Source organism: Trematomus bernacchii, unplaced genomic scaffold, assembly GCF_902827165.1.
Source record: "Trematomus bernacchii unplaced genomic scaffold, fTreBer1.1, whole genome shotgun sequence".
Taxonomy (NCBI): Eukaryota; Metazoa; Chordata; class Actinopteri; order Perciformes; family Nototheniidae; genus Trematomus; species Trematomus bernacchii.
This window is the reverse complement of record NW_022987920.1, coordinates 19,437-32,500: the sequence shown is the minus strand read 5'-3', so window position 1 is coordinate 32,500 and position 13,064 is coordinate 19,437. Positions and strand designations below refer to the sequence as shown.

General features: G+C 41.0%; 1 protein-coding gene across 1 annotated transcript in view; it reads right to left on the bottom strand.

Moving 5' to 3' along the window:
- Positions 1-9,336, bottom strand: part of LOC117470628 (reversion-inducing cysteine-rich protein with Kazal motifs-like) — a 34,816-nt gene extending 25,480 nt beyond the window's left edge. The window contains exon 1 of the mRNA XM_034115443.1: positions 9,159-9,336. Coding sequence (XP_033971334.1) covers positions 9,159-9,216 — 58 coding nt within the window. The 5' untranslated portion in view covers positions 9,217-9,336. The remainder of the gene's footprint in view (positions 1-9,158) is intronic.
- Positions 9,337-13,064: the final 3,728 nt, after the last annotated feature.

The following is a 13,064-nucleotide window of genomic DNA, read 5'->3' as shown; positions in this document are numbered from 1 at the left end:
ATGCCCTGTCAGATAATAATAATAATAATCACACAGAGGAATACTTATACACTGACCATCACACACACACACACACACACACACACACACACACACACACACACACACACACACACACACACACACACACACACACACACACACACACACACACACACACACACACACACACACACACACACACACAACACACACACACACACCCCTCCCTCCTGCATTCCTCAGTGGGGGGGTTAATGGATGGAGGTCAAAGGTCACTTCCTGTGCATTGAATCAGATTTGCCATAAAGGAGCCGAGCGTTATCAACAGAGCCTTCATTCACCTCCTTCATCTCATCTCAGATAACACTCTCTATAACAAACTATACACATGGAAAAAGTTTGTAAAGCTGTGAGTGTTTCTGTGTTCAGAGAAACCTCTATAAAAGGATCTGTTTATATATAAAATGTTATTATATATAATAAACCTAAAGTATTCCTGCCAGATCGTTACGTAACTGCTGTATATGGTCCTTCACATGTTAACCAGATGTAACACACACACACACACACACACACACACACACACACACACACACACACACACACACACACACACACACACACACACACACACACACACACACACACACACACACACACACACACACACACACACACACACACACACACACACTAGAGTATGTCCTGCCCCTCATTTCATATTCAATTATCAGAATCAAAGGAGGACGCAGACCCGAGCGTATCCTGTGTGTGTGTGTGTGTGTGTGTGTGTGTGTGTGTGTGTGTGACATAATGAGGGACACATGTTGGAGGCAGAGAGAGTGGGGGGGGGGGGTCAGTCAGGTGTTTGATGTCAAAGAGCATCTCTATCATGATGAAGGTGATTCAGGTTCTGGTACTGACTAATTCCTGGAGTCTCCATTTAGACATGATGTATGTATTTGAAGTTATAACGCCTGTTTGGAAATGTTTTCAGGGATAGGACGGAGCTGCTGACCAAAATATAAAAGGATCAACAAGATCTACAACATCCTTCACTTCCTCAAGTTACGGTCTGCTCTCATCAGTAACTGTAGTAAATAGCAGAATGCAGAGTGTCCGAATAGACCAATCAACAATAATAAGCCATGTTATAATATAATAATAGGCTGAAGTCACCTTTTATTTCCTTGAAAAGTAGTTCCTTTTAGTCAAATTTGAAGACTAGATTTGGTCAAAAAAAGGGCCCTGAACTCAAGCTCTAACAAACAAAACACTTCTGACGGTGAAGACAGTGTCCCAGGAAATAGACGGCTCCATTTCCAACATACTGTAGCTTCCCTAATGTGGGGGAACGTTCTGAAGCAATAGGAAACAGGACTCAGAGAGACACGAGGAGAGCGGGAGCTTTGATGGCACTGACGGTTTATTTGGAGCTTCGGCCGGAGATTTCACAAAACATGTCACGGGCCACGATCTGACCGCACGGTAGAGATGCCACATCAACTCTGAAGACCCCTTCCTCTCATATGAGGTTTGAACTAGTTCGCTGAGGGTAATCAACATTCTTCATTAGTTAGACTGAACAGCGGAGGACACTGAATCACAGTTGTTGTCTCTTATGGCTCGGGGTCATCTACGCCCAGGTTTCCCACAACAACAACTATCTCTGACCGAGAGCTGCCCGTCACAAACTGATAACAACAACAACAACTTGCTCGGGCAGCCCCTCCTTCAGGGAGATAGCGGCTGCTCGAGGCTGGTCAGCTGCTCGAGGCTGGTCAGCTGCTCGAGGCTGGTCAGCTGCTCGAGGCTGGTCAGCTGCGTCAGAGGGCGAAGGAGGACATGCAGGGCAAATGACTCCCTAACACCTAATACAACAACAAGAACAACATATCAGAAGAGTTAGTGAATGGTCCATCACATGATTCTCTCAGAGATTAGAGCTGCTGGCAGGATGTTTTAAAAGCTACTCAGAAAATGATGCTTTCATAATTATGACGATTAAAGCTAGAGATGTCCCGATCACCTTTTTTTGCTCCCGATCCGATTCCGATCATTTGATTTTGACAATCTGCTGATACCGATTTTTCCCGATCCGATCTTTATGCAATGCATTAAGAGGGAAAAAAAGGAGAAAAGCATTCAAGTTGTCCCTTAAACCCCACGTTCTCCACCACAGATAACGGCTGGTCATCCAACGCGATGAATTCAGCTATCTTGGCTGTTGTTTTTTTGGCCTTTTCACTGTTCTGGGGCAGTTTCTCTTTCCTTTTAAAAGTCTCTGAAAGTGTCGGTTGTTTCAGTGCCGTTACCTGAGTGGCCGCTGTGTACTCCTCGTGTTGTTGTTGGTGTTTGCATTAGATTGGTCGTGTTGAACGTAGCTCTGTTCTTTCCACCACGCGGAACCTCCGCCTTGCAAACATTGCATCTGGCTGTTACACTGCCTTCGCTTTCAATTTTATAATACTTCCAAACTCCTGACATTTTCTCTGTCCCGACTCCCGAGGCACCAGCTGAACGTAGCCTCTCGTTACACCGGCTGAACGTAGCCTCTCGTTACACCGGCTGAACGTAGCCTCTCGTTACACCAGCTGAACGTAGCCTCTCGTTACACCGGCTGAACGTAGCCTCTCGTTACACCGGCTGAACGTAGCCTCTTGTTACACCGGCTGAACGTAGCCTCTCGTTACACCGGCTGAACGTAGCCTCTCGTTACACCAGCTGAACGTAGCCTCTCGTTACACCGGCTGAACGTAGCCTCTCGTTACACCGGCTGAACGTAGCCTCTCGTTACACCGGCTGAACGTAGCCTCTCGTGACACCGGCTGAACGTAGCCTCTCGTTACACCGGCTGAACGTAGCCTCTCGTTACACCGGCTGAACGTAGCCTCTCGTTACACCGGCTGAACGTAGCCTCTCGTTACACCGGCTGAACGTAGCCTCTCGTTACACCGGCTGAACGTAGCCTCTCGTTACACCGGCTGAACGTAGCCTCTCGTTTACACCGGCTCTGAACGTAGCCTCTCGTTACACCGGCTGAACGTAGCCTCTCGTTACACCGGCTGAACGTAGCCTCTCGTTACACCGGCTGAACGTAGCCTCTCGTTACACCGGCTGAATAGCTTACGTCAGGCTCTACTATTAGACACTGCGCCCACTCTGTAGCCAGATTTGAGAGAAATAAGCAGCCAGGTCTATGAAAACAAGCCCAAAAGAAGCAACACATACATGATGTTGTGTAATTTTAAACCAAAACTAAGGCCTCAGGATGACTTTAAGACGTGAACATGGTCATTTTTGTTTTGTAACATTAAATAAAAGAAAAATATTTTATAAAAAAATAAATTCCCGATCCCCGATTTTTTGAAAATCACGTGATCGGCTCCGATCCCCGATCACGTGATCGGATCGGGACATCTTTAATTAAAGCCTTTGAATTGTTTTAATAATGAAAACACTCATTAATCATCGTGTGTGTGAAAGTAATCCTTCATTAACACTGATGTCTCATATACACAGAATACAAACCTTCATCTAGTTAGCTGTAGGTCAGTCCTCCCAGCTAACAGTCTGTAGTAATCAAACCATGACCTCAGGAAATGAGCAGGAAATGAAATCATCTTAAAATAACTTGTTACTATTTTCTTATAGAGAACATTAAACATCCTGTATGGGGGGTTAGGGTTCAGTGACATCACTACGTAACACTCCTATTGGCTACACTGTACGTGCTAAGGCTAAGGGGCGGGACATCTGTCAGCTGGTTGACCAATCATTACTGCACATATTTTATTCAAATTTAATTTCTAAGATTTCAACCATTTTGAATATTATCACTTTAAACGACTCTTAAAGCGTAAAGACAGAACGTGCTATAGGTAACAACATGATAAATAACCTCTTCTCCACGTCTCATAACACCTCCTCCTCACAGCCAACATCTGGAACAGCTGTGTGATCAAATCCACATTCATATCTTCACTAAAAGGAGGACAGGCTGATTCAGGAGATGTTCTGCAGACGTGTTCAAAGAGAATTCATAGATTGAATTACCGCCGGCAGATTACATCATGTTTGGGACAATCAGCGTTTAAATATCTCTCTGTCTGAATTGAATGTTACCTGTGAGTATTTTAGGGTGAAATGTTTAGGAGTACAATGGGAGCTGGAGAACGGACATTTCATCTTCAATTCATCTTTATGACTTTTTTGGAGAATTTGAAGTCATTTTGAAGGCATGAAAAACGAAGCTTTCTTCAAGAGTTCAAGGTAACACAGAGAGGGTATAACTGATGGACAAATGGATCATTTTAGGGTGAAATGTTGATTTAGTAATGACTTTAATGTGAGAGGGACGGCTGCAGAACTGACCCTTCCTCTTCATATTTAGCCGAGAAAGCACGAGCATTACAAAAACCCTCTTTAACGAGAGAGAGCCTGAAACTGAACTGCACTTTAATCAGAAACTATAATTAGGTTTGTGGGTCTCCTCCTCCTCCTCCTCCTCCTCCTCCTCCTCCTCCTCAAATCACTTCCAGATGCCCTCTCTCACGGCGAGCCTCCATAACTGAATCACAACATGAAAGAGAAGGAACGTTTGGAAAACTCTGAGAACTCAGGAATGTTTGGCATCTGAACGAGCCTTCCTCCTCCTCTTCCTCCTCCTCCTCTTCCTCCTCCTCCTCTTCCTCCTCTTCCACCTCCTCCTCTTCCTCTTCCACACATGGGGATATTTACTAACCCTTTCTGGACCTTCATTACAACCAGAGAGGCAAAAGTACTCACATCCTTTCCTCAAGTAGAAGTACAGATACTCGTGTTTAAAAATACTCTGGTGAAAGTAGAAGTACTGACTAAACTTCTTCACTCAAGTGAAAGTAAAGAGGCTTTGAAATGTCCTTCAGTAAAAAGTACCCATAACTAGCAGCTGTTTTAAAGAGTACCTGACCTCCCTTTATATTAATAGAACAATAATGTCATTGTTAGCTAATGAATGTTTCCATGCTGAACAACGGCAACATGACAACGTTTTCATTGGTCCCTCTTCTTTAGAGAAGACCAGGAAATGATGGATACACGGATCGTGTTCAAATCAATAGGCACGCAATGACTCTAAAGAATAATGATCACGCCACCAAACACACATTCAAACTAAAGGAACCAGCCTGTTTGGGAAATGTGAGAAGTAGAAAGTACAGGTATTTGGGTTCAACATGTAAGAAGTAGAAAGTACAGGTATTTGAGTTCAACATGTAAGAAGTAGAAAGTACAGGTATTTGAGTTCAACATGTAAGAAGTAGAAAGTACAGGTATTTGAGTTCAACATGTGAGAAGTAGAAAGTACAGGTATTTGAGTTCAACATGTGAGAAGTAGAAAGTACAGGTATTTGGGTTCAACATGTAAGAAGTAGAAAGTACAGGTATTTGAGTTCAACATGTAAGAAGTAGAAAGTACAGGTATTTGAGTTCAACATGTAAGAAGTAGAAAGTACAGGTATTTGAGTTCAACATGTGAGAAGTAGAAAGTACAGGTATTTGTGTTCAACATGTAAGAAGTAGAAAGTACAGGTATTTGGGTTCAACATGTAAGAAGTAGAAAGTACAGGTATTTGAGTTCAACATGTAAGAAGTAGAAAGTACAGGTATTTGGGTTCAACATGTAAGAAGTAGAAAGTACAGGTATTTGAGTTCAACATGTGAGAAGTAGAAAGTACAGGTATTTGGGTTCAACATGTGAGAAGTAGAAAGTACAGGTATTTGGGTTCAACATGTAAGAAGTAGAAAGTACAGGTATTTGGGTTCAACATGTAAGAAGTAGAAAGTACAGGTATTTGGGTTCAACATGTAAGAAGTAGAAAGTACAGGTATTTGGGTTCAACATGTAAGAAGTAGAAAGTACAGGTATTTGTGTTCAACATGTAAGAAGTAGAAAGTACAGGTATTTGTGTTCAACATGTAAGAAGTAGAAAGTACAGGTATTTGTGTTCAACATGTAAGAAGTAGAAAGTACAGGTATTTGAGTTCAACATGTAAGAAGTAGAAAGTACAGGTATTTGTGTTCAACATGTAAGAAGTAGAAAGTACAAGTATTTGTGTTCAACATGTAAGAAGTAGAAAGTACAGGTATTTGTGTTCAACATGTAAGAAGTAGAAAGTACAGGTTTTTGTGTTCAAAATGTAAGAAGTAGAAAGTACAGGTATTTGTGTTCAAAATGTAAGAAGTAGAAAGTACAGGTATTTGTGTTCAACATGTAAGAAGTAGAAAGTACAGGTTTTTGTGTTCAAAATGTAAGAAGTAGAAAGTACAGGTATTTGTGTTCAAAATGTAAGAAGTAGAAAGTACAGGTATTTGTGTTCAACATGTAAGAAGTAGAAAGTACAGGTATTTGAGTTCAACATGTAAGAAGTAGAAAGTACAGGTATTTGAGTTCAACATGTGAGAAGTAGAAAGTACAGGTATTTGTGTTCAACATGTAAGAAGTAGAAAGTACAGGTATTTGGGTTCAACATGTAAGAAGTAGAAAGTACAGGTATTTGAGTTCAACATGTAAGAAGTAGAAAGTACAGGTATTTGGGTTCAACATGTAAGAAGTAGAAAGTACAGGTATTTGAGTTCAACATGTGAGAAGTAGAAAGTACAGGTATTTGGGTTCAACATGTGAGAAGTAGAAAGTACAGGTATTTGGGTTCAACATGTAAGAAGTAGAAAGTACAGGTATTTGGGTTCAACATGTAAGAAGTAGAAAGTACAGGTATTTGTGTTCAACATGTAAGAAGTAGAAAGTACAGGTATTTGTGTTCAACATGTAAGAAGTAGAAAGTACAGGTATTTGTGTTCAACATGTAAGAAGTAGAAAGTACAGGTATTTGGGTTCAACATGTAAGAAGTAGAAAGTACAGGTATTTGTGTTCAACATGTAAGAAGTAGAAAGTACAAGTATTTGTGTTCAACATGTAAGAAGTAGAAAGTACAGGTATTTGTGTTCAACATGTAAGAAGTAGAAAGTACAGGTTTTTGTGTTCAAAATGTAAGAAGTAGAAAGTACAGGTATTTGTGTTCAAAATGTAAGAAGTAGAAAGTACAGGTATTTGGGTTCAACATGTAAGAAGTAGAAAGTACAGGTTTTTGTGTTCAAAATGTAAGAAGTAGAAAGTACAGGTTTTTGTGTTCAAAATGTAAGAAGTAGAAAGTACAGGTACTTGTGTTCAACATGTAAGAAGTAGAAAGTAAAAAGTCTGGAGTAAAGTACTGGTACCGGAAAAATGTACTTAAAGTATTTGTACTCCTCTACTTCCCACCTTCATTACTACGTCTCTTTGAGACAATGTGCTGAACAAATGTGTTCAGAGAGCCTTTCATGTTCTGGCAGATGTTTCTGAGAAAAAGGAGGAACAAAAAGTCAAATTTAGCCCGAGCAAAATCCACATCCTGCGTCCATGTGCCATCAAAGAGTCTGAAACCCTCGAACCCTCCATGCTTCAAACGGGGAGACAGCTGAAGAGAAAACTCCAAATGATCGTCAAAATGTGGCAGCAAAGTGCAAAGTGTTGACCCGTCCATTAACAAGAGAGAGTTACCTGAAGCTCACACCCACACACCCACACACACACACACACACACACACACACACACACACACACACCACACACACACACACACCACACACACACACACACACACCACACACACACACACACACACACACACACACACCACACACACACACACACACACACACACACACACACACACACACACACACACACACACACCTCTGTGTTTACAGATCCTACAGGATTCATTAACACCCTGAAAACACAAGACACACACACACACACACACACACACACACACACACACACACACACACACACACACACACACACACACACACACACACACACACACACACACACACACACACACACACACACACACGCAGTCTGCTTACAGCTGCCAGACTACATTCAGAAAACAGGCATTTTAGTTTTAGTAATTTCCCCCAATAAAATATAAGTATGTATAACTAAGTCCTTATCCAAGCACATGTGGAATATAGGAAAATGTACCTTTAAATACCTGGTTTATCTAAAAAAGATTGCTAGTGCTTATTCAAGTGTATTTTAGAGAGAGATAAATATGAGAATAAAGCTTCAATATGTTAAACATTAGGTTTTTAAAGGAATTAAATGCATTTTAAGGCTATGGGATGCATGCCGAATTAAAGAACAGGTCTTACTGAATCGAAATATATCTTATTATTTGTGTTTAAAAGCTGTGTGTTTTTGATAATAACGAAAAGCTTAAAAGTGGTTAATTCTTAATGGAGTTTGGCATCTGGTTTCTGGTCCCTTTGATCTTTTTCCGATCCGTTATGTCAGCTAGTTTCCTTTAAATCACAGCTTTTTTCCCACACAAAAAACAAAACAAACACTACTTTCAAAAACTACTATCAACAGGTAAATAAAACATGTAATAAAAACGGCAGGATAATGTTATATAAACTATTAAAAAGTAATTTAAAACTTGAAGAAAACACTCAACAGGAGGCTAACCGTTTCGTTCTCAGAGAGCTAACACTTATTCCATAATCAATTAACTCAACATATAGTCATTTAGATTTTAGGTTAATTACAAAGCACAAAAACACCATTGAATATACTTTCAATATGATTAAATATCCAGTCTTTGATTCGGCGTACAATATATACACTAAATATGATTAAATATAAACGTTTAGAGTTGTTTCCCTGTATTTCCCACTGTTAACTCACACCTAGACGCTCCTCTGTGGGCGGTATTTCTGCTGTGAACTACATTAAACACACAGGTTTTATTAATATAAGAAGAGCTTGTATCTAGATATGATGTTAGCCGAATTAACCAGAGCACTTTTATGAATCAGAAAACATCTTTATAATAAATCAGCGAGGTTAAAATAATAAGACACAAGCAAAAGAGTGTACAATTATGAGATTTGTGAATGGAGTTTGGTGTGATGTTCGTAAAAAAGCGACTTTAACAGGATGCCAGCTGTCAGTGAAGCAACAAGTGAGTCCAAAACATCAGAGATCAAACAACACATGCATTTAAAGTTAAATCCCCCTCAGTTTGATTACTTGTCTGAAGTTTCTCAGGCTTTAAAGGTGTTTTAAAACAGTTAGAGACTCACCCTGGGCTTTGAGCTGAGAGGCGCTCAGCAGCAGCAAACAGAGGATCTGGAAACACATCTTACTGAGATCCTAAAGTGCATCGTGGAGAAAAAGAAACCTCTGCAGCGGGGAAAAGCTCCATGAAGACCCGTTAAATCTCTCCTTTCTCCCCCTTGACTCTCTCTCTCCCCCTTTACTCCCTTTACTCTCTCCTCCCCTGTCTCTACGGCGTTTGCGCATGCGCAGAACGGGACATCCATCACATCCACTCAGTACATTTCAATAAATATATTGCAATAGTTCATATAAATCAGTCTAATCCACATAATAGGTTATTTAAAAAGAGACTAGTCTTCAGGGGATTTTATTTCTACATTTATTTATTTTAATGTTATTATTTATCAGAATCAAAACCAGGTTTATCACCAGGTACTGATGGGTACAGTGATGAATCTCCATGGGGCCCAAAGTGAGGTCTGAGGCCATGATGGGGACAGAGATGGAGCTCCATCATGGGGCCCAAAGTGAGGTCTGAGGCCCTGATGGGGACAGAGATGGAGCTCCATCATGGGGCCCAAAGTGAGGTCTGAGGCCCTGATGGGGACAGTGAAGGAGCTCCATGGGGCCTCAGTGAGAGACATGTGTTCATACTGCAGGAGACTAAAGGGTTAACATATTTAACATACAGATATCAGCGTGAAACCCCCTCCCCTCATTACTGACTTTAATACAGTTATATTTTATATTATAGGTTTTCTGACGGGTAATGTTTACATATGCTAATGAGGCGTTGTTGTTGTTAAATGTGTGGATAGGAACAAAAAATAAATAAATAATAAATAAATAAAATAATATATTAAATTAAAAAAAGACATTTAAATGCCATAAAAAAAAGCATTTTCTGCATGTTTTTACCAGGCTTTTAGTAATAAAGTGTGTTTAAAATGTGTGTATTCATTGCCATGAGTGGAATAAAATAAATCCATAACCTAAACAACAACAACAACAACAACAACAACAACATATATACACACTCCATAAATCAGAAAATACTGAGAACAGACACAAAAAATCATTTTCTGCGTGTTTTTGATAATAAAGTGTCTCTAAATGAGTGTGTGTGAGGCCTGATGGTGCAGAGTGTGGTGTGTGTGTGTGTGTGTGTGTGTGTGTGTGTGTGTGTGTGTGTGTCTGTGTGTGTGTGTGTGTGTGTGTGTTAGAGTTTGAGAGGGGGAGTAAACAATCTTATTTATCCGGCAGCATCTTCCCGTTGTTCCACCACAACATTTTTAGGGTTTGGCGACAGATTTACATTTCTCTGAGCAGGAATTCCCCCTCTGTCCACACCGTGCCACCAACCAGTCTGTGTGTGTGTGTGTGTGTGTGTGTGTGTGTGTGTGTGTGTGTGTGTGTGTGTGTGTGTGTGTGTGTGTGTGTGTGTGTGTTAGAGTTTGAGAGGGGGAGTAAACAATCTTATTTATCCGGCAGCATCTTCCCGTTGTTCCACCACAACATTTTTAGGGTTTGGCGACAGATTTACATTTCTCTGAGCAGGAATTCCCCCTCTGTCCAACACCGTGCCACAAACAGTATGTGTGTGTGTGTGTGTGGTGTGTGTGTGTGTGTGTGTGTGTGTGTGTGTGTGTGTGTGTGTGTGTGTGTGTGTGTGTGTGTGTGTGTGTGTGTGTGTGTGTCTGTGTGTGTGTGTGTGTGTGGTGTGTGTGTGTGTGTAGAGCCCTGAGGCGTCCGTCCATCAGAGAGATCTTTGTCAGGCATCGAGATGAATTCAGAGCTGCTGTTCTCACCAGATGTTCAGTGTGGTGTGTGTGTGTGTGTGTGTTTGTGTGTGTGTGTGTGTGTGTGTTTGTGTGTGTGTGTGTGTGTGTGTGTGTGTGTGTGTGTGTGTGTGTGTGTGTGTGTGTGTGTGTGTGTGTGTGTGTGGAGCTGATATCAGTCTTTTATTAAAGTGTATGGGATGTTCATAAAGGGAAGATATGATGAACATCTTGCCAAGGTTCACCACGACAAGTCATAAATAATTCAGGCTGACAGAAGGTTAGCATGATGCTAATGGCTATATTTACTGAATCACAGATGCATTGGGATCCTATATACACTGTGTATATATATTACACATTACTCTACTGTCATAACTCCACCAGTTCATAACGCTTCTTGTTCCACAGTTTATATGTATTTTCTTTACCTTTTCTCCATTGCATCTGTGTTTGTGTGATATGTTGTGAAGTCAAACAAATGTAATGAATTATTATTATTATTATTAAAGTCACTAGTTATTCTACTCTCTGCAATGTAACAACTTGTTGCATAAATAAGTCTCTAAAGGATGTGTTTTAGGCGTGTTGTTCCAGCTTGTATTACACAGTTTTTCCATATGAATTAGCACATTGGAAAAGCTGCTAAATGAGGCTTGGTGCAGTTCATCTGTGATGTCTCATGCTCGCTGCAGCTCTGATTTTGATCAACGTATTCTCACCTGTCGCTCATTTGAAGACAGTTTTGCACCAAAGATGTGTTGATATCTAAGTGTCAAAAAGTTGTTTTAAATGTGCGTTTGCAACATGTACACCAAAGCAGGAAGGTGTGTGTTCATCAGCTGCAAACACACATCCTGACTGTCACACCTGGGCACAAACCAAAGTGTGTGTGTGTGTGTTTGTTATGTATGAAGCTCTGCATGGCCTCTCACCACCTGTCAACATGTGGCAACACACTCACACACACACACACACACACACACACACACACACACACACACACACACACACACACACACACACACACACACACACACACACACACGCACACACACACACACACACACACACACACACACACACACACACTCACGGTGTCCTGAGTGATGGATGGGAGCAGGAACATATGGTTTGCTATTGTTCAGTAAATCCTGAAGCTCTGAATGAAGGAAATAACACCATGTGTGTGTGTGTGTGTGTGTGTGTGTGTGTGTGTGTGTGTGTGTGTGTGTGTGTGTGTGTGTGTGTGTGTGTGTGTGTGTGTGTGTGAGTGGAATAGCAAATGGGCCCAAAAAAGGACAAACACTGGGGAAAGTTGCAAACTGAATGTTTTTCAATCAATATTGTCATGTTTACGTCTGAAGAGTTTCTTATATCTCTTAGCGTTGTGTGTGTGATCTAATGTTGTTTTTAATCACGCCATCTTCCCTGATATTGCTAATCTCTCACATTATCTTCATCGCTGCGAGGCTTTCTCAAAACAATCGTCCCACGACCTTCGATCTGAAGCTCAGGTTCTCATGACCCGGGCTTTAGCATTTCATAGAGAGTGGAAGCAGCTCCTACAGAAACATATAAACATATACACTATTCTATCCTGTACAAAGCAGAGGAAGGTGTTTAATAATACCTGATCTTCTGGGAGGTCTCCTGGAAGAGAAACGGGTGCAAACCCATCGTGCCAAATCTCTTCAGGATGCAGATATAGAAACCCAAATGTTCCTGTTCACACTCAGAAACATCAGTACTCTGTGAGATCACCCAGGACCATGTGATATTAAACATTGGGAATAAAGTGTTTTTGAAAAGCCTTCAAAAAGTCATATTTCTGATTCCCAGCTTTGTTATTAAGCCGGTCAAAAACATCTTATTTTCTCTGTGTGTTCGACTGAAATACCACGGCCTCACGAATAAAACTGGAACCACATTTCACTTTAAGTGAGAACAGAGACACAGCGGCCTATATGTGTGTGTGTGTATGTGTGTGCGTGTGTTTCTGTGAGTCCACATGATCCAACACACACACACACACACACACACACACACACACACACACACACACACACACACACACACACACACACACACACACACACACACACACACACACACTTTTATTATTTTAACATCTTCGTGTTTGTCCGTGGC